General features: G+C 53.1%; 2 protein-coding genes across 2 annotated transcripts; one reads left to right on the top strand and one right to left on the bottom strand.

Annotated features, from left to right (window-relative positions):
* Nucleotides 1-737: 737 nt before the first annotated feature.
* RPL8 (ribosomal protein L8) lies at nucleotides 738-3,689 on the bottom strand. Its single transcript, XM_056125119.1, has 5 exons — nucleotides 3,519-3,689; nucleotides 3,298-3,439; nucleotides 2,883-3,101; nucleotides 1,128-1,243; nucleotides 738-931 (listed from the first exon to the last, which is right to left on the bottom strand). Exons 1-5 carry the CDS (start codon nucleotides 3,654-3,656, stop codon nucleotides 773-775), a joined length of 774 nt encoding a protein of 257 aa, XP_055981094.1. The 5' UTR covers nucleotides 3,657-3,689; the 3' UTR covers nucleotides 738-772.
* Nucleotides 3,690-5,006: 1,317 nt separating this feature from the next.
* Nucleotides 5,007-11,351, top strand: ZNF517 (zinc finger protein 517). Its single transcript, XM_056125118.1, has 6 exons — nucleotides 5,007-5,061; nucleotides 7,303-7,432; nucleotides 7,759-7,800; nucleotides 8,532-8,658; nucleotides 9,128-9,241; nucleotides 10,098-11,351. The coding sequence occupies exons 2-6, from the start codon at nucleotides 7,421-7,423 to the stop codon at nucleotides 11,273-11,275; spliced, it is 1,473 nt and encodes a 490-aa protein (XP_055981093.1). The 5' UTR covers nucleotides 5,007-5,061; nucleotides 7,303-7,420; the 3' UTR covers nucleotides 11,276-11,351.
* Nucleotides 11,352-20,875: the final 9,524 nt, after the last annotated feature.

Raw genomic sequence — 20,875 nt, 5'->3', positions numbered from 1 at the left:
AGCACCCACAGTCCATCCTGCCTAAGTACTCTGCAGCTCCTACAAACCATAGCAGAGGGTTCTAGGTGGCCTGAGCTCTAACTTCCTAAAGCAGGGCTCCACTTTCGATTCTGTGGCATCTACCCTAGTTCTGCCAGTTCTGACTAGCCCTGTTTGGGACAAAGTTGTTTGGATGTGGGTACCATTTGTTAAGAAATTACTTCTCCATTATAATCATCAGTTCTCCACAATCTGTGGCAGCTTCACAAGCATTCATTCACCTAACAGTATTCACTCTCCTGCAGAAATACAAGGGGCCAGAAGATACAGGTAGGGTGATTTCCTCACACACAGCCACCTTGGATTCTCTCAGCACCCATTATCGTTGCTGGAGTCCCCACCCCCAACCTTGGGAGCCCTGAGCACCAGGTATGGCCCACACAAGCAATATAGTTTTCATTCTGGCTTTTCTGCTCAACATTCCAAGAGTCAAGGTATAAAACACCAGACCTCTTCCTATTTCCTAAGGGGGGGTGGGGTGGGTGGGTCTTTTGGGGTCACACCCAGGCGATACCCCAGGGACCATACAGGATGCAGGGGATTAAACCTGGGCTGGCTGTGTGAAAGGCAAATGCCCTACCCACTGTACTATAGCTCCAGCCACAGCTTTTCCACTTTTACTTCTTGTTCTACTTGACCAGCCTCCCCCCCCAATCCCAGCAGCAACCTTTCTGACACCATACACAAAGGACAACTTTGTAGTAGCAAACTTTATTTATATAGTCACCAGTCACTAGTTCTCTTTCTCCTGGACAGTTTTTGTTCCCCGGAGACGCCCAGTGCGGCGGGCAGCAATGAGACCCACTTTGCGACCAGCAGGAGCATCTCTGCGGATGGTAGAGGGTTTGCCAATATGCTGGTGGTTACCACCTCCGAAGGGATGTTCCACGGGCTGCAAGAAGAATGCAAGAAGAATGGAGTTAATACATGGCTAATAGGGAACCTCAATGTTTGGGGCCTGTCTTGTCCCATCACCCACAGCTTTCTGCTGCAGAAGCCCTTACTGAGGGTAGACACAAGTTTCAGCAAGTCATGCCCAGTATCACGGTCCCACACACAAACATACCACCCACTTCTGGGCTACTTACGTTCATGGCAACACCCCGCACACGGGGCCAACAATTTCTCTTTGCCTTATATTTATGGTAGGCACGTCCGGCCTTCAGTATGGGCTTGTCAATACGACCACCTCCAGCCACCACACCTGTTGGAAGATGAGCACCACACATAGCACTTCAGACTTTCTAATGAGGCAGAACCTATCCTACCATATTCTTACTGGGGCCCAGACCCCTTGGACACAATTTTCCCTGTACGCTTCTATACAACTGACCAAACCTGCTGTATCTGAAGCCATTTTGCTTTTTATGCAAACACTTTCTGAGAGCCTCCCCTCAGTAATCAGTGGAGGACTGAGTTTCCCAGACATTTAACAAAAATTACAAGCACAGTGAATAAACCAGATTTAAAAAAAGGGAGGGCGGGCCCGGAGTGATAATACAGCAGTTACTACATTTGCCTTGTATGTGGCTGACCTGGGTTCGATCCCTGGCACCTCATCTGGTCCAGGCACCGCCAGATGTGACCCCAAAACCAAAAAATACATTTAAAAAAATGGAAAGGATGCCCCAAGACTCAGAAGTGCTCAGGATCACTCCTGGTAGGCTTGGGGACCAAATGAGTGCTGGAGATTGAACCTGAGTTGGCCACATGCAAGGCAAACATACCTCACAATACCATCCCTCTGGTGCTATGCAAAAATTGCTGATAATTTTCAAAGAATCACGAGATAAAGCCTGGGTTCTTCCCCTACAGTGCAGCCCATAGATATCAGAATCACTCCTGGTGAGCTGAGGACCATATGTAATACTGGGGATGGAACTCCAGGTGAAAGCTAGCCCAGACCAGAGAAGGCTGGACCCACCCTCCAAGAGAAGATCCAGCAAGAACAAAAGACAAGAAAAGGAGTATGAAAGACGACCACTTCCAACTCTACCCCTTTGAAGACAAAGGACTCTTACCTATCCAAAGTCCCATTTGGAGCAGCTTGGAAAAACCCTATGAAAGCCACCTTGAACAAAGGGAGGGTGTGCATATGCTGCCTGAGCCCATGTGTCGTCTACATCTTCCCTCTTGAGACGTGAACTTTCATGCTTCCATATCTAATGTTGGGGTGTGTGTAAGGGACCTCTCTGCCTTTGGAGAAGCCCGTGTTCTCTTTCGAGCATGTTACTCTCTCACTTTCTTTCCCTCTTTCCCCTTCCTAGATCTCCAAATAAAATCTATTCTTACATTAAAAAAAAAAGAGAGAATCAGGAGAGATAGCTCAATCAGCAGAAGGCACAGGTTTGATCCCTGGCACTGGTACCACACATTCCAGGGTTTTGTCTTGTTTTAAGTCTTTGGGTCACACTGGTGGTGTTCAAGAGGCACCTCCAGGCTCAACACTTACTGATCACTCCAGCTGAGCGTGTGGGGCCACATCAGAGAGGAGGATCCACCCCAAGTTGGCTACGTGCAAGGTAATCACCCTACCCACCTTACTATCCTGGCTCTCTCTAGTCAAGTTTTAAATGGCTGTCAGATACTAAGCAAGAGTCACAGCTGTATAGGTTATGCCAGAACACAAAAACAGACAAGTCTGAGTACCCAAGAAATTCCAGTTGGTTAAGTCCCTCCTAGGCTAGGCCCCACCAAACTAAGTACAACTTGGTACAACTGTATTAAGGCACAAAACACCCTGGCACGAAATGCCCCGCAGTCCTGAGGGTGCTTGGAGCCTGGTCTAGACCTGCCACCGGCTGTTCACAACGACTCTACACCCACCGTTGTGGGCCACTCACCGACCACAGCTCTGTTGGCCGAGGAAATGACCTTCTTAGAGCCGGAGGGGAGTTTCACTCGAGTCTTCTTGGTCTCAGGGTTGTGAGAGATGACGGTGGCATAGTTCCCCGAGGCGCGGGCCAGCTTTCCGCGGTCACCAGGCTTCTCCTCCAGGCAACACACGATGGTGCCCTCCGGCATGGTGCCCACCGGGAGCACATTGCCGATGTTGAGCTGAGCTGCAATAAGGGAGCGAGGCTGTTACCCGCTGGATGACGGCAAGGCAGCCCACTCCGTCCGGGCAGTGACCCTAATGCCGAGACAAGAAGCCTCCTTAGGTTCTCTCGGACCCCCGAACCCATACACAGGTCTGCCCGAGACCCCACCTCTGACTCCTCCGCCAACCTGGAACCACCAGGCAGGCGCGGGGCTCACCCTTCTTGCCGCAGTACACGAACTGGCCGGTGTGGATGCCCTCGGCGGCGATAAACAGCTCCGTCCGCTTCTTGAACCGGTACGGGTCCCGGAAGACCACCTTGGCGAGGGGTGCGCCGCGGCCCGGGTCGTGGATGATGTCCTACGGACCGAGACGGCGTCAGGGGGGGAAATCCCCGGGCAGGCGCGCGTTTCCCGGCCCCGGCGGGAGCCCCGCATACCTTCACGATGCCTTTGATGTAGCCGTGGCGCTCCGCGAAGTCCACTGCGCGCAGGCGGGCGGCGCCCTTGCGGTGCTTCACGTGCGCGCGGAAGACCGAGCCGGCGCCCTTCCTCTGCCCGCGGATCACACGGCCCATGGCGGCGGTCTGCGGGGGGCTTTGGGTCAGCGCCGGGGTTCTGCGTCAAGGCCGCGGCCCGGGCCAGAGCCCGCCGCCGGGATCAGCGCCCGCGGCCGGGCCAGCGCCAGCCGCGGGGGCCCCAGCCGTCGGGCCCCGCCCGCCGCGCCCCTGCCCCTCCGCGCCCCCATTCCCATCCGTTGCCCCGGCGCCCTCTCCCAAGTCGGCCACGGTCTCCCGTGGCACCCAGGCGGCGGATGGCGACGGATGGCACGAAGGCGACATCGCCACACACACGTCCTACCTGCAACCGAGCAAGGCCGAAAGAGGAAGCGCGGCGCCTAGGAGCCGGCTTATCTTCCGGGGCGGGGCCAGAGCCGTGGTCCCTTCCGGGGCGGTGCGCTGTGCACTCTGGGACTTGTAGTCCGCTCGCTGCCCTCCGCTGCTCTCTAGCCTGACGGTCGCTTTGTGGACTGGGTGGTGGGTGAGGGGTGCGGTCTCGCCCTGGAGAAGTTGAGTCACCGGTACCGGGTCACCAGACCCCAAAGAGCGACTCCCGACGTGGCCTGGAGTGCCGATGGCCCCCTTCTAGGGCGGAGGCACCCACATGTGCTTGGCTGGAGGTGGGGGAGCTTTCAGAGGAACAAGGTGGGGGTCTGGACAGTGGAATAAACAGCGCAGTGGAGGTGAATGTGGCTCTTGAAAGGGGTGGGGGGTGTCTGTGTGTCTGCGTGTAGGGTCTCAGAAACAGGTCAGAATCCTTGCAGTCAACCTGGCTGGATCCCGACACCACAAAGGGAGCCAGGAATAATCCCTGAGCGCAGAACAGGAGCAAGCCCTGAGAACCGCCGGGTGTGGCCTTCAAACCACATTCACATAGGCAAAGAAGAAAGTAGGAAAGGGCAGTTGCTGCGACAGGGCCTGGTTGCCGAATAGTACTGCAGGTCTGGGTGTTTCGCGAGGTCTAGCGTGAACGACCCCAGCGCACCCGCTGGAACTTCTCTATGACTCCTCCAGCCCCAGAAGCCATCCGGTAACACCGAAGTGCGCGGTCCTCCCAGCTTCCTAGAGCGGCGGCCCGGACGGGCTCGGGCCGGAACCGCGCTCCTCCCCGCCCCACGCTGCAGGCGGGCCGTGGCGTGGGGACCGACCGCGGGAGTCGCGGGCAGAGGCGTCGCACTGCCGGCCGAGCCTGGCGCGGCTCCGAGCCGGGCGGGGCGGGTCCAGCCCGGGACTGGCCACAGCGTGGCCGGCTCCCCCGCGCCAGCCGGCCCTGGGCTCGCATACCTGCCCCCGGAGCTCCGTCCGCCGGACCGGTGTCTCCCCTCCGTACGGGACCCGAGCCCTGCGCCGGCCCTGCAGGCTTCCGGGACGAGGAGGCCCCGGCCGGCCCCGCGGAGCGTCGCCGCAGCCCGGCCTTGAACGTGTAAGCGAACCGAGGACGGCGGCGGCGGGCAGGGAGGGCTCCGGGCCGGGCCGGCCTGTGCCGAAGCCGCCCCGCCTCCCGGCCGCTGCCCGCCGTGCTCCGAGCAGGGGTCCGCCCGCCCGGTCCGGTGCGCCCTCAGCCTCTGCGCTAACAGGTGCTCTTGGGTCGCACCGTCCAGCTTCGCAGCTCGTATTCTCAAGTGGGGCCCCCCAGGGAGGTGCCCTGTGCCTAGGACAAGCGTGTCGCTCTGGGGACCAAGGACCTGTCAGGCACCATGACCCACCCAGCCTCCAGATCAGCCCCCGTAGGCCAGGTGCAAGCGCAAAGGGGTTCTCTCCGTGCCGCAGGGGCTCTGGGGTTAGGTCAGGGCAGGCGATGCGCCCACCAGGTGCTCTCTGGTGCTGTAGCTACAGATACACCCTTAAGGGAACCACTCTCACATTCTGCAAGTTGGCAGCTACTTGAGACTCCAGCCAGAAGGAAAAGCCTACCTTAGAGATCCTTTACCCAGTTATAGGGGTAAAGAATCTTTCGAGAGCGAGCCAAAACCAAAGCCTGTGCAGTTATGTGAACTCCAGGCCACAGCTGACTTGTTCATGGGTTTTGCTCTTCTTGGAGTGGGAGAGATAGTACAGCAGGTAGGGCACTTAACTGTACACACAGCCAACTCAGGTTCGATCCCTGGCACTATATATGGTACCCCAAGCACTTCCAGGAGTGATCCCAGAGTGCAGCTGGGTGTAGTCAAAAACCTAAAATTAATTTTTTTTAATTTTGGGGAGTTTTTTGGGGGGAACCACGCCTGGCATAAGCTCAGGGGTTATTCCTGATTCTGCATTCAGGAATCACTCCTGGTGGGCTCAGGGGACCATATGTGATGCTAGGGATCAAACCTGGGTCAGCCACTTGCAGAGCAAGTGCCTTACCCACTGTACTATGGCTCCAACCTCAAAACCTAAATTTAAAAAAAAAAGGGGGGGGGGGCTGGAGCAATAGCACTGCAGGTAGGGCGTTTGCCTTGCATGCAGCTGACTCGGGTTTGATTCCCAGTATCCCATATGGTCCCCTGAGTACCGCCAGGAGTGATTCCTGAGTGCAGAGCCAGGAGTAACCCCTGAGCATCACCGGTTGTGACCCATAAAGAAAAAAAAAAAATCCAGAGGGTAGGTAAGTTAGAAACGAAACCAGTATGACAATAATAGTTGGGAATGATCACTCTGGACAAGAGCTGTGTGTCAAAAGTAGATAAAGGGATATTCCTGATAACATTTTTGTATCTGTATTGCAAAACACAGTGCCCAAAATGAGAGAGAGTAAAAGAGAGAGAGAGAGAAAGAGAGAAGTGTTTGCCATAGAGGTATGCTGGAGGGGGTTAGGAGGTGATGACAGAGAAACTGGGGACACTGTTGCTGGAAAATGTACATTGGTGGAGGAATGGGTATTGGAACACTATGACTGAAACCTAATCATGAACAGCTTTGTAAGGGTCTATCTCACAGTGATTCAATTAAAAAAAATTTTTAAATAATAAAACTCCCACGGGGGAGGGCAGCGGGAATCAATAGTTTTCTATCAAAAAATAAATAAATAAAGCTTTTCCAGGCCAGAACGCTGGTATAGTGTGCAGGATACTTGTCTTACACATGACCCACCCGGGTTCTATTCTCAGAACCTCATTGTCCCCTGAGTTCAGAGCCAGGAATAAGCTCTGAGTATTACCAAATGTGGCCCCAACACAATAGCTCTTTTCCATCCTCGAAACATTTAACAGTAAATCTGGAGAAATCAGAGGAACCAAAAGTTTTGTGATCCAGAAAGTAGGGTTAGTGGGCTGCCAGGTTTATTTCCCTACTTACTCTGATGCAGCAAGAGGAAGAGACTTTGTTTTATTTGGAAATAAAATACTGCCACACCTTGCAGTAACCTGGGGCCAGGGAATACAAAGGCTCAAATAAGGCCTCTAGTGTGCATAGTATATGCTCCAGCTCTTTGAACCATCTCTCTGACACCAAGAATGTTTTCTTTCTCTTGTTTTTGTTTGTTTGTTTGTTTTAAGTTTTTTGGGCCACAGCCCCATGGAGCTCAGGCTACTCATAGCTCTGTGCTTGGGGGTCACTACCAGTGATGCTTGGGGACCAGATATTGCCTGCTGGGGATGGAACATGGGTCAGGCCAATGCAAGGCAGGGCCTTTACTGCTGTGTTCTTTCTCCAGCTCAGAATGTTCTCTGATGTTCTGCAGAGTCACCCACATAATGGATGCTCTCACCTTTTCCCCAAGTCCTGCTGAGTACAGGCCCCACCCTCAGTCACTGGGGTGCAGCAGCAATAACCAGACTTGGTCCTGTCCTACTTGACACATGGATAAGCAAGTAAGTTGATTATGTCTTCATGACTGGCAACATAGGTGTTGTGGAGGAAAAGACAGCATGGATCAGGGCTGGGGATTCTGTGATGGTGGTGTTTTCAATGGGGTCATCACAGAAGGCTGCCTGGGTGAGCAGAAGGGAGGGAGGGAGGGAGGGAGGGAGGGGTGGAGCCTTGTGCATGGGAGGTGAGGAAGGTGCTTTTGCCACCTTTCCTGACTCCTGTTTTGGGCTGTCCTGGGCATTGGAAACAGCTGTGTGAATGGGTGCTTAGGCCTGGGGTCTGTACAACAGGCACAGACTGTCCCTAGCAGCTGCCCCTCTTCTAACAGGACCCTAGAATGGCAGTGCCACACCCAGTGCCCAGATCCCAGGTGAGTACTTCCTCTGCCTCCCAGCCCAGCTTTTCAGTGTGTGCGTGGGGCGGGGGGGTGGGGGGTTACATCCGGCAATGCTCAGGGTTTACTTCTGGCTCTGAACTCAGGAATCACTCCTGGTGCTACTCAGGGGACCATGTCGGATTCTGGGATAGAATGTGGGCCTGCCGTGTGCAAGGCAAGTGCCCTACTCACCTACTATCTCTGTAGCCCCAGCTTTTCCATTCTGAGCACCTTCCCAGGAAACCTCAGGCCACCTCTTGCTCCTCTAAAGGATGGGGTCATAGCAGTCGGGTCTGCTACTGGGTCCTCCCTCTGTCATCTCAGAGTCACTGCGAGCAAAAGCAGGCTATTCTGGGTCTCCTGCAGTACACAGGGTCCAGCCACAGGGGGTGGGGGGTTCCTTATCCACCTTCTGCTTCCATCGTGCTGTGGACGTGCAGCCCCTCCCTGCTTCCCATCTCTGCTGGGAGCTGAGGAGAGTCAGGAGCACCCACACCAATTAGAAGTGGAGGCTAAGAGCTGTGTTTTCATGTGCTCCAGCTGTCTGCACAGAGGAGTGAGGTCAGTATTGAGAGCCTTTCCTTGTGGTGTTTTGTGGGGGCAGGACTATTCCCTCCCTCAGGGAATACTGCAGTTTCCTCCACACTGGACTGGGTGTACACCTGAGGTGTCATTCCCCAGAGCTACACAGGACCCTGCCAGGACAGCAGGGTTTGTAATTGCAGGGGTCTGTGGCTTTTGAGGACGTGGCTGTGTACTTCACAAGGCTGGAGTGGAGTTGTCTATCTCCTGAGCAGCGGACACTGTACAGAGATGTGATGCTGGAGAACTATGGGCACTTGGCTTCTCTGGGTGAGGCTTCCTGGTTGGTCCTGGGACTGGGCTAAGACAATTCTGCTGTCTCTTCCATTCGCCATGCCAGGGAGTTGGTTCCTTAGGGTGTGGGTGGGGGGCTAGGGGAGGGGTAGCCTGGGGAGTTTCGGCCATACCTGGAGTACCCAAGGCTTACTCCTGGCTCTGCACTCAGGGATCACTCCTTGCATCACTCAGGGGACCATATGGGGTGCTGGGGATCAAACCCTGTTCATGTAAAGCTTACTCTCCAGCCCACAGAGCTGTCCTTCTGGCCTCTTGGCTCCTTTCTGAATGCAAACTCTGAGTTGTTTGGAGGGAACGCTAGAGCCCCACCATCTCTCATGACTACCTGGTGCCTTGTTTCTGGGAAGCGAGGTGTTTCTTCAAGCACCATGTGCCCTGCCAGTCAGTGGGTATCATCCTCCCTGTCAGCTCCCCAGATTCACAGCTTTCCCCTCTGGTGTAGGCTTTCTTGCCAGCAAGCCAGCGCTGGTCGCCCTCCTGGAGCAAGGGGAGGAGCCTGGAGCCTTGATTCTGCAAGCGGCCGTGGAGCATGGGACCAAAGCCAGCCAATGCCCAGGTGAGAGTGAAGTGTCAGGAGGCCTGGCCAGCACCCAGCCCCTTGCAATACCCAGAGCTTATTCAGCAGCAAGCTTCACATCATGTTGCTTACAGCAGAAACACATTTCCTGTGAACTGCTTTGTATGTAGGTCCAAGAGTTAACCCAGGATTCACTTGTGCAAGAAGCCAAGCACATGAGTGCCCATTCTGTTGTCTAAGGGGTCAGGTCAGCTCTGTGAGATGGCAGGCACCAGGACTGACCCACCTAGGGAGGCCTTAGAGCTGTTCTCACTCCCAGCCCTCCACAAACAAATGCCTGGGCTGAGTTTGAGGCTGTAACAGTGTGGAAGAGAGCAAGTTGTAGTCACTGTAGTCTGCTAAGTGAATGCTCTGAAAGAGGGGAGCAAAGATGGGGATGTGGAGCCAGCCAACGACCTCCTGTGTTTTGGAGGCCTGCGCCAACCTGCTCCCATTCCTGTGGGTCTGGCAGGGGCTTCCATGCAGAGCCCTCCCCCACACTTCCTCCCTATACTTGCCCCTTTACACCCAATTATTGCTAAGCCCTTTTGTGGGGGAGGGGTGGGCACACTGGCTCTTATCGAGGATTACTCCTGGCTCTGTGTGGCTCTGTGCTCAGGATTTACTCCCGGCAGGGCTTGAGGCACCTTATTGGGTGCTGGGGATCGAACCCAGATCAGCCACCTGCAAGGCAGGTGCCCTACCTGCTGTCCTATCACTCCAGTTCCCTTGCCAAGCTTCTTGAAAGAAGTTTCCAAACCTTTCTATTTCTCTGATAGAAGATTTTGTCCTAGACCAGTGCATTCTCTTTGTGAACCTAGAGGTTAAGTCATTCTTCCACTTTGTGTTTATTCAGATTCCAGGATGGAAGCCAGGATCAATGTTTCTTCTCTGAGGAGAGGGTCTGCTAAGTTGGCAGGCTTATTAGGCATGGTTTGGGGGTGCCTCCCCCAGAAGGACCCCAGGTTACCTGAAGTGACTGGCAGTCCTGAGAGCTGGTCAGATAAGCGACTTCTCAAGCCCCAGGCCAACACATTTCCAGGGGCTCTAGGAGGGCTACAGGGCCTGGAGCCATCCTCCACCACTGCTCTGGGTGAGCGAGTGTACAGCTGCACTTGTGGCAAGGGGTTCAAATACAGGTCACTGCTGCTTAGGCATCAGGTCGTGCACACGGGGGCCAAGCCCTACCAGTGCACCGAGTGCGGTAAGGCCTTCAAGCAAAGCTCCATCCTGCTGCGACACCAACTGATCCACACCGAAGAGAAGCCCTACCAGTGTGGTGAGTGTGGAAAGGCCTTCCGGCAGAGCATGCAGCTGACTGCACACCACAGAGTCCACACTCAGGAGAAGCCCTTTGAGTGTGGAGAGTGTGGCAAGGCCTTCAGCCGCAGCTCCCGGCTCCAGCAGCACCGGAAGTTCCACACAGGGGAGAAGCCCTTTGAGTGTAGTGAGTGCGGGAAGGCCTTCTGCCGCAGGTTCACCCTCACCGAGCACCACCGCATCCACAGTGGGGAGAGGCCCTACACCTGCCTGCAGTGTGGACAGCGCTTTATCCGCGGGTCCTCGCTCCTCAAACACCATAGGCTGCACTCTGAGGAGAGGCCTCATGAGGACGGTGGGTGTCCAAACCCTCTGCTGCTCATGGCACAGAAGACACAGGCAGGGGATAAGTGCTACCAGTGCCCTGTGTGCCACAAGACCTTCAAACACCACTCCCTGTTGCTCCTGCATCAGAGACTGCACACAGGGGAGAAGCCGTTTGAGTGCAGGGAATGTGGCAGAGCCTTTAGCCGGAAGTCAAACCTTACTCTGCACATGAAGACACACAGCAAAGAGAAGCCCTTCTCGTGCACAGAATGTGGCAAGGCTTTCCGCAGGAGCTACACGTTGAATGAGCACTACCGACTCCACAGCGGTGAGAGGCCATATAGGTGCCACACCTGTGGGAGAGCCTGCAGCCGGCTGTCGGCCCTTATCCAGCACCAGAAAGTACACTGCCAAGACTGCTCCCCCTTGGGCTCCCTTCTGAGGTGACCCCCGGCAGAGAATCCATCCTGGAGGGGCCCTACCTCCACCTCGAGCTCTGCTGCAGATACCCATTGCAGACTCAGGAGGGAGGGGCAGGGCTATGGTGCAGTGTGGCAGCCCAGGGGAGGACAGTGCAAAGGGCTGAGCCAGAACAAGTCCCACCTGACCTTTGAGTCCTGGTACCCATAGGAGAGCATTTTTTTGGGGGGACATGGGCTGGGACCCATACCTGGTAATGCTCACAGCTTACTCCTGGCTCTGTGCTCAGGGGTCACTCCTGACAGACCTCAGGGCATCACATGGGATGGAGTGCCAGGAATTAAACCTATGTCAGCCGTGTGCATGGTGAGCACCCTACCTGCTGTGATATTGTTCTGGCCCAAGAGCTTCATTTCTAACCAGCTGAGTCTGGCTGATGAACACACAGCTCCACCCCAACAAATGGGATTGTGAGTGGGTTTTGTTTTCTTTGCACATTACTCTGCTTTCTAAAGAATAACTTGTGATCAGAAAAGGAATTTGTGTGTGTGTGTGTTTCTTGGGGGACTTTGGGGATGTGGGCACACCCAGTGATGGTGGTGCTCAGGAGTGACCTTGGTGGTGCCTGAGGGTTATATGTGGTGCAAGAATCGGGGACGCAAGGCAAGCAAGTGCCTTAACCACTGTCTCTCCACCTTAGGATATGTTGTTTCATGTTTGTGTTTTTGCTGGTGTGTGAACCAGATGGACAGAGAGACCTTGTTCACGGGAGCTCCTACTATTTAGTGAGAGTACAGTGCAGTACTATATTATAGTGAGAGTACAGTGCAGTACTATATTATACATATATGCGTGTATATATATACACGTGCCTGTCTGTTTTTGGACTATATTCTTTCTCTCTAAAGAGCTTAATTACACCTATATATTATATGTATAATATAGCACTGCACTGTCCTCCCGTTGTTCATCGATTAGCTCGAGCGGGCCGAGTAACATCTCCATTGTGCAACTTCTTGTTACTATGTTTGGCATATCAAATACATCATGGGGAGCTTGTCAGGCTTTGAGGTGCGGGCGAGATACTTCGGTGGCTTGGCAGGCTCTCTAAGAGGGGCAGAGGAATTGAATCCGGGTCTGTGAGGTTGGCTGCGTGCAAGGCAAATGCCCTACCCACTGGACTATCGCTTCAGCCCTGTATAATTAAGTTTTAAAAAAATAAATTTAATTTGTTATACTATATTCTTTCTCTCTTTAGAGAATATAGTATAAACATTAAGAATATAGTAAAGTAAAGTAAAGGCCCTCCCGTTGATCATCGATTTGCTCGAGTGGGCCCAGTAACGTCTCCATTGGAGACTTTGTTGTTACTGTGTCTGGCATATCGAATACGTCACGGGAGCTTGCCAGGCTCTGCCGTGCGGGCAAGATACTCTTGGTAGCTTGCCAGGCTCTCCGAGAGGGGCGAAGGAATCGAACTCGGGTCGGCCATGTTGGCTGCGTGCAAGGCAAACGCCCTACCGCTGTGCTATCACTCCAGCCATAGCACAGCGGGTAGGGCGTTTGCCTTGCACGCGGCCAACCCCGGTTCGATTCCCAGCATCCCATATGGTCCCCTGAGCACTGCCAGGGCTGATTCCTGAGTGCAGAACAAGGAGTAACCCCTGTGCGTCGCCAGGTGTGACCCAAAAAGAAAAAAAAAAGAATATAGTATAATAAATTAAACTTTTTTTTTTACTTAGATGATAAAAATCAGGGTCAAAATGGCTAAAACAAAGAGATTTCAGGGACTGGATCACCAAGGACTGGGAGACGTGGTCCAGGCTCAGAATCTTTCCAAGCTGAAGAATTCCCACTCAAAGTGTGTTCCTACACTCAGAACATGACTTCTTAAAGTTGCCTTCTTCTTATCATTCTCACCTTGACCATCAAGATGAAAATATTGAGGTCCAGAGCAATAGCACAGCTGTAGGGCATTTGCCTTGCACACAGCCTACCTGGATTGAACCCCCACCATCCCATATGGTCCCCTGAGCACCACCAGGAATAATTCCTGAGTGCAGAGCCTGGAGTAACTCCTGAGCACTTCCGGGTGTGACCCAAAAAAGCAAAAAAAAAAATAAATAAAATAAAAGATTCTCTATTTTGTCTTTGAAATGAGTATCACAGGAGCCGGAGCCAGAAAAATAGCTTGTTCGTCAGGAGGACATGTTTTGCATTCAGGAAGCCCAGAATTGATCTGTAGTACCTGAAGTGACCCTCAAGTACTGAGCTAGGAGTGACGCCGAGCACTACTGGTGAGGCCTCAAAAAAAAAAAAAAACCAAATGATTTATATATCTTGTTTATTTTCTTGAAGAACCAGCTCTTGGTTTCATTCGTCTTTCGGATTGTTTTTGATTCCATGTCGTTGATTTCTGCTCTAAGTTTTATGATGTCTTTCCTTCTTCCTGATTTGGCTCCTTTTGTTAAACCTTTTCTAAACTCTTGAGCTGTGAAATCAAGTTATTTATGTGGGCCCTTTCTTCCTTCCTGAGAAATGGTTGCAGAACTATAAATTTTCCCCTTAACATGGCTTTAGCTGCATTCCATAGGTTCTGGTAGCTCATGTCTTCATTCTGATTGGTTTCCAGGTATCTTTTGATTTCGTCCTTGACTTCCTTCCTGACCCACTCGTTGTTCATCATTGAGTTTTTTAATTTCCAGGTGTTTGATTTGGTTCTCCGTGTCTGTGTGTGATTCACTTATATTCTCAGTGCATCGTGGTCTGAATATATGCCAAACACAGTAACAACAAGTCTCACAATGTTTCTGGGCCCACTTGAGCTAATTGATGAACAACGGGAGGACAGTGCAGTGCTATATTATAGTATATTAATATACATCTTCCAGCAATTGGGGCTACTGTTCACAATGTGTGGGTTCCTGTTTCTAAATCTGCTACAGCTTGTAAGGATACATCTACTTTATCTACAAGAGCTAAGGAAGACCTTTATAACAATGAACAACTATTTTGTTGTTGTTTTGGGGCCACACATAGTGGTGCTCAGGACTTACTCCTAACTCTGTGCTCAGGGATAACCCTTGGCGGTGCTCAGGGGACCTTATGGGATGTTGGGGATTGAACATGGGTTTGCCATATGCAAGGCAAACATTCTACCTACTGTGTTATCACTCTGACACTAAGATCTTACATGCCATCCATAAGAATCCAGAATTGATCATTACCTACAGTAACACTTAGGTTAAGATTCTACACCAAAAAGGGGGGCTATGGGGCTGGAGCGATAGCACAGCGGGTAGGGCGTTTGCCTTGCACGTGGCCGACTCGGGTTCGATCCCCGGCATCCCATATGGTCCCCTAAACACCGCCAGGAGTAACTCCTAAGTGAAAAGCTAGGAGTAACACCTGAGCATTGCTGGGTGTGACCCCAAAAAAACCCCCAAAAAAGGCAGGGAGGCTATGGATATAGCTAAGTGGTAGAGCATGCACCTTCTATGTGTGAGGTCCTGGGTCCATCTCTGCACCTCAAAACAAAAGGCACGGCTTTCTGGTTGTCTGAAGTTGTCCCCCAAGATTTGCACTTCACAGGGGTGGTCAGTTGGACACCACCCCAGAGCCCCTGTGTTGTCCCTATGTCTGTATCCTCCCCCAGCCTGTCTCATTTAAACTTGGTGTGGGGGAGGTCGTGAGAGGGATAATGGATCTCCTGTCTACTACATCTATAGCATCCCCAAGGCCACCTGGCCAGATGCTGAACCCCACACCCAGCACCAGCAGGCGACGCTCTCCGCGGTGCTGAATTCATGTCCCAGCCTGTTGCTTGCCGCTCTCCGCGGTGCTGAACCTCATTTCCAGCCGTGCCGCTCTCCGCCGTGCTGAACCGCATCACCTGAACAGGGCCGCGTGCCGCTTTCCGCGGTGCTGAATCGTGCTTTCCCTTAACCTTTGTTCTGAGCAGGCTCAAAACCCACGTGGCAGGTAGGGCGTTTGCCTTGCACGGGGACCATATGGGGTTGATATCAGCGTCCCATATGGTTCCCTGCGCCCTTTAGGAGTGATCACTGAACTCAGGAGTAAGCTCTGAGCACTGCTGGGGTGACCCAAAAGTAAAGACAAAACCAAAAAATATATATTAAAAACTGCATGGATTGCCTGGGCACAGGCATAATACAGCAACACTAGACCCTGTGCTAGGTGACTGCATTTCCAGGATTATTTTTAGGATCTGCATGAAAGAGCATTTGGATAGTTCCATGTAAAAGGTGAACAGCTTTCCTGCTCTGATGCACGGGACCAGGTTCAGGAAATAGAAAATCTTTTCTTGCCAAATTCAGATGAGGATGTTGGCACAGCCAGCTTATCTCATACTATCTATTGTTCTGTTCTGAATTCACATGAAATCTTGTCTGTTTGCAACTAAAACATATATGACCACCTCAAGATTCTGTATAATGAATGGATCTTAGAAATGTTTTCTCATAGGGGTGATAGTACAATGTGTAGGGGGCTTACTTTGCATGCAGCTGCCCCAGGTTCAATCCCTGGCACCATGAGTCCAAGAGTGACCCCTGAACAAACACAGAGCCAGGAGTAAGTCCTCAGTATAGCCAGGTGTGGCCCAATAAAACAAAAGCAAAGAAAACATGTTTCATTGATACCATAAAAGTGGGCACTCCACAGAGAAGTACAGCCTTAAAGACACAATGTCTTAAGTTTTATAGAGATATTACAAATACTCTGAAAACTTTCCCCACAACCACATTTGGAATGTGAAGCAAATATGGGTCAGATCTAGTTCAGAGGGGTGTATTATAAGTCTTGCATAGGCCCCTAGTTCAACACCTGGCACCATATGACCCCTGAGCACTGTAGGGTGTAGCCCTAATGGGTATTGGCACTTATCACATCATCAGATCTGAGCACCAAATGGTCAAGCCTGTATTACCAGACCAAGTATTGCTTCTGGTGGCCTCTGTTCCACCACCCCCAATAAATGCTGCTGAAGCCTTTCTCTGAAAAAGAAATACTGGCCATCAATTATGTACCATGTGCCAAGTCCTAATGTATCTCTTCTATCAGTGTTTCCTACTCCATTACACTTCCTCCTTGGAAATGGTCTTGACAGTGCTATAGTGGATGCCCTTGAGGCTGACCTTATTTCTTATGAGTAAAAGACTCCATAGCTGGGGCTGAAGCAATAATATAGTGGGCATGGTGCTTGCCTTGCAGGCAGCTGGTCCAGGTTCATTTCCTGGCATCCTGTGTGTTCCCCTGAGCCCTGCCTGGAGTGATTCCTGAGTGCAGAGCCAGGAGTAAGCCCTGAGCACTGCCCAGTATGGTCTGAAAACCAAAATTACAGGGGCCAGAGATAGCACAATGGTAGGGCACTTGCTTTCATGTGGCCAACCCAGGTTCCATCCTAGCATCCCATATAGTCCTCAGAGCACCACCAGAAGTAATTTATGAGTACAGAGTCAGGGGTAGCCCCTGAACATCACTTGGTATGGTCCAACCCCCCATAAAAAACAACATTCAAACACCTACAAAGCTGCCCTCTCTAAGCCTATTTCCTACCTGGCTGCAGAGGCTCAAATGTTTCTAGAGCTGCTTTCTCATCAAGGATAGAGTCCATATTTTCTGTTCTGAATAAAAGTAAATATTAAGGTAGTATATGAATGTTGTGTTCACATATTGAGTTTAAAGTTTCTCAAGTTCTCTTTAAATTGAGTAAATTGGTGGAAGGAACATAAGCTAGGAATGTAAAGGTGATAACAGGGCACCTTTGCAGATTGAACCTTATAAGCACAGCACATTTATTTATTTTTATTTTTTTGCTTTTTGGGTCACACCCAGAGATGCACAGGGGTTACTCCTGGCTCATGCACTCAAATTGTTGAGCCTTGAAGGCACGCAGTCGTCCTCAAGCCAGACCATGCTTTCAGCCGGACTGTGGTTCCACACCACACTGTGTTCGGGAGAACTGTGCTTACACACCGGGTTTTTCCAGTCTACCGTCCTTCTGCTGGACCGCAGCTCCAGCCCGGTCGTTGTTCCAAAGAGACTGGGATTCCTGGTGCTAATGGTCGCAGCAGAGTGCACTTTCACCAGGACCGTGTTCCAGACGCACCTCAACTCCTGCTGGACCATAGCTGAGCCATGCCAGCTGCCGCTGCAGCACACTGCTGCTTCCAAATGGACCGTGGGTGGTGCAGGATGACCCAGGGTTCGTTCCAGCAGGATCATGGCTCCAGATGCAAAGTAGGACCACATCTTCCCAGAATAGTCATTTACTCCCCATGTGCATACATGCTCCTAAGTCCATGCACAGCTGCAGGACCTGGGGTTGTGATTATGGGAGGCTGAGTTTCCGGCAGAAGAGGGACTTGGGTAGGTGCTGACATCCCAGGTGCATGATAGCCCCACATTGTTTTTCCCTGGCATATGCCCACTTTGGTTTATGCCAGATTTGCTGCATTAGGGCATTCCCGCCTGTCTACCGTGGTGGTGGTGTCTGGCTCAGCTGTGAGTGGGTCTGGCTGGGCTCAAGAGTTTACCTAGCTAATTCCCCAGTAACTGGAGCCCACAGGGAAGTTTCAGGCATCCTGCCAGAGTGGTTTGCTTAGAGCTTCTGTAGTCTTAAGGCCTTCGGGGAAGATAGGCTTCAGGTTGAGCCTTAAGACAAGTCAGAACGTGAATGTGGGAGAACACTCAGAACCGAAGCCCCTGACCCATCTGGAAATCAGGAGAGGTGGCAACGAACGCAGTGAGAGGTAGCTTTTCAGTGCAGGCTCTCTGCGGGGGGTGGGGAGGATGTATGTCCCCCATTGTGTCACATAGGTCCTGAGCCTTTCTGCTTCTCTGAACCCCACCGTCCAGTTAATCCCACGTACTGCACCAGGGATTCCGCCCTGTCTAAACCCCGCCTCCACACCGCCCTCCAGGGCAGGAGCCAGAGATACAGTGTAGCAGGTAGGGCACTTGCCTTGCACATGGCCGACCCTGGTTCGCCCCCTGGAACTTCATATAGGCCCTGTGCACCGCCAGAAGTAATCCATAAGCATCACTGAGTGTGGCCCAAACACCGTCCCCTTCACCCCCCCCCCCCAAAAAAAATGACCTTTCACTGGCCCCACAGCCTTCTGCGATCCTCCCAGCCTTACCTCGATACACGCCTCCCCTGGCCTTCGACTCTGCACTCAGGTCAAGGCCACTCCGAAGCTTTGGGCCAGGATTTCTGCCCCCCCATGCAGAGAATACTTGCTCCTCCCACACGGCTGCTCTAGTTCAGGGCCCTGGTAGCCTGGGAAGGCTCCGCAGTCCAGGTGCGCAGCTGGGAGCAAGCCCTTAGCACCTCCCCGTGTATGGCCCTACAACAAAGATTCAGAGTGGCCACAGCGGATCAGGCCAGACTTTCACGCCACTCCAGATTCTGTCCCGATCCTCCCCGACGCCCACCCCAGTCTTCTGGGACCTAACTTGGAGCCTCCTTTACCGCATCCCGAAGCTACCTAGATTGCCCTGGCCTTCCTGGATTCCCACGTCCGTTCCCCTCTGACTCCGTCCCGGACCCCGCCCCAATTCCTTGTCGGCGGTGGGAGTGGCCTCTCAGCCACTCGGCTCCAGGGCTATCCCGGCTCTGGGCCCCCGCGCCCAGACCCCGCCCACACGCCCGGGATTCCTTGAACATCCCAGTCACGGGCCCGCCCCCTGCCTGGGCCCCGCCTCTTTCCTCGCGCTGTGCTACCGGCAGGGAACCACTGAGACTGCCGAGCCTCCTGGCCGCCCAGAGCGGCCGGAAGTGTGCGTGCCCCGGCTGGATCCGGGTCCGGGCCCGCTTCCGACGGCGTCGCTTGGTGTCGCCGCCGGCCGCCCTCGGGAGCTAGCGTCCTCTTGTTCCTCGAGCTCCTCGCGCCGAGGGTGAGTGGCCTGCAGCTGGCCTTCGCCCCTCGGCCCGCTCGCACCCTCCGCGGGGAAAGTACGGGCGGGCGGCCCGAGAGTCCGATGCGCCGGGCACGGAAGGGGTCGGCACGGCCTCGACCCCGCGAGGCCGGGCTCCTGCGCGGCCCTCCCGCCGGGATTGGACCTGCCCCGGGGATCCTCCTTTCTCTCTCCTGCGTGTCTGCCTCTCCCCCCCCCCCCCCCCCGACGTTGGTTTTCCTTCCTTACGGCCGGAAGATCCGGGCGTAGTGGCAGAAAGGACAGCTTTGGGTTTTTTTGCTTTTTGGGTTACTCCTGGCTCATGCACTCAGGAATTACTCCTGGCGGTGCTCAGAGGACCATATGGAATGCTGGGAATCGAACCTGGGTCGGCGGCATGCAAGGCAAACGCCCTACCCGCTATACTGTCACTCCAGCCCCAAAGGACAGTTTCTTGAGTGCTGTAGTCTGTGCTCCTCCGGATTCTGGCAGCCTCGCGGCCGTAGCCAGGTCCAGGAGAAGGTCTCCTGGCGATGGTTCTGCTGCCTAAGGACACGTAGGCAAAGGACAAGTATCCAAAGGACACTTGGTGCGCTGTGTCTCCCCTAGGGAAGCCCGTTCTTCAGTCTGACTTCCCCGGAGGCTGCCTGTGAGAGGCTCAGTTGCAGTGGGTTAGACACATTAATTTACATCCGAGAGTTCATTTGGAATGAACTTGCATTACACTGGATTTTTGTTTTCTTGGGGGCCTCCTGGACAGTGCATCTTTTGGGTAATACTCAGGGTCTGAGTCCTCAGGGTTCAGGCTCAGCAGCGGGGTGCTGCTTATCAGGCGAACACCTTTGGTGCTCAGGGTTCCACGCAGTGCAGACAGCAAACTCAGGGCCTGGTATATCCATGCACTCCAGCCCTGTACCTCTTTACTGCCCAGGGATGGAACTCAGGGCCTCACACTTAGAAGATGAAGCACTGTAGCACTGAACTACATCCCCAGCCCAGGAAAGTGTTTGTTTGGGAGCACTCCCAGGGGCTCCTCCTGGCTCAGTGCGTGTGTGTACTGCTGGTGGTGCTCTGCTGGACAGGGGTCCAAGTAGCACTGAATACTGAACCTGGGCTTCTAGTATGCAAAACTTGCCTGCCAGCCCTCATGTCCGCTTCTCCCTCTATCCAGCTCCACTGACTGCTTCAGCCACATCCCGGCACACGTTGATCTGCCCAGAATGATTTCCTGATCACCATTACCTGTCTGGTCAGCTTCTCAAGGAAGTTAGGCATCCAACGAAGTCAGAATTTTCTTTATTATATGCTTTCAAAGAACCTTGTACTTTGCAGCTACCAGAGCTATAATTCTGTTTGTGTGGGTTTTTTAAATCACTGCTTCCTTCAGTAGGCTGTGCTGTGTAAAGACCAGACCCTTGTTCGCTGCTGCATCCCCTTTGTGGCACCACACACCACCACATGTGGCAGTTGCCCTGCACTGTTCCTGGAAGGAGTCGAACACACCACACAACTGACTGATGAACCAAGCTTCAGGAAGACACCTGAGAGCTGCAGCCACCTCAGTCCCATACAGCTTGCCTGCCAGAGAATATCCCGGGTCAGAGGTGAAGGATAGCAGTAGATTGCATTCCCTGCTCTAGCTGGGAAGTCAGAGCTGGGGGTGGTATGTGCCAGTCCCCTGACCTCTGACCCTTCCATGATTGCCAG

Source organism: Sorex fumeus, unplaced genomic scaffold (assembly GCF_029834395.1).
Source record: "Sorex fumeus unplaced genomic scaffold, SorFum_2.1 ptg000054l, whole genome shotgun sequence".
NCBI classification, from domain to species: domain Eukaryota; kingdom Metazoa; phylum Chordata; class Mammalia; order Eulipotyphla; family Soricidae; genus Sorex; species Sorex fumeus.
Note: the sequence above shows the minus strand (reverse complement) of the source record. Positions and strands in the feature narration are given on the sequence as shown.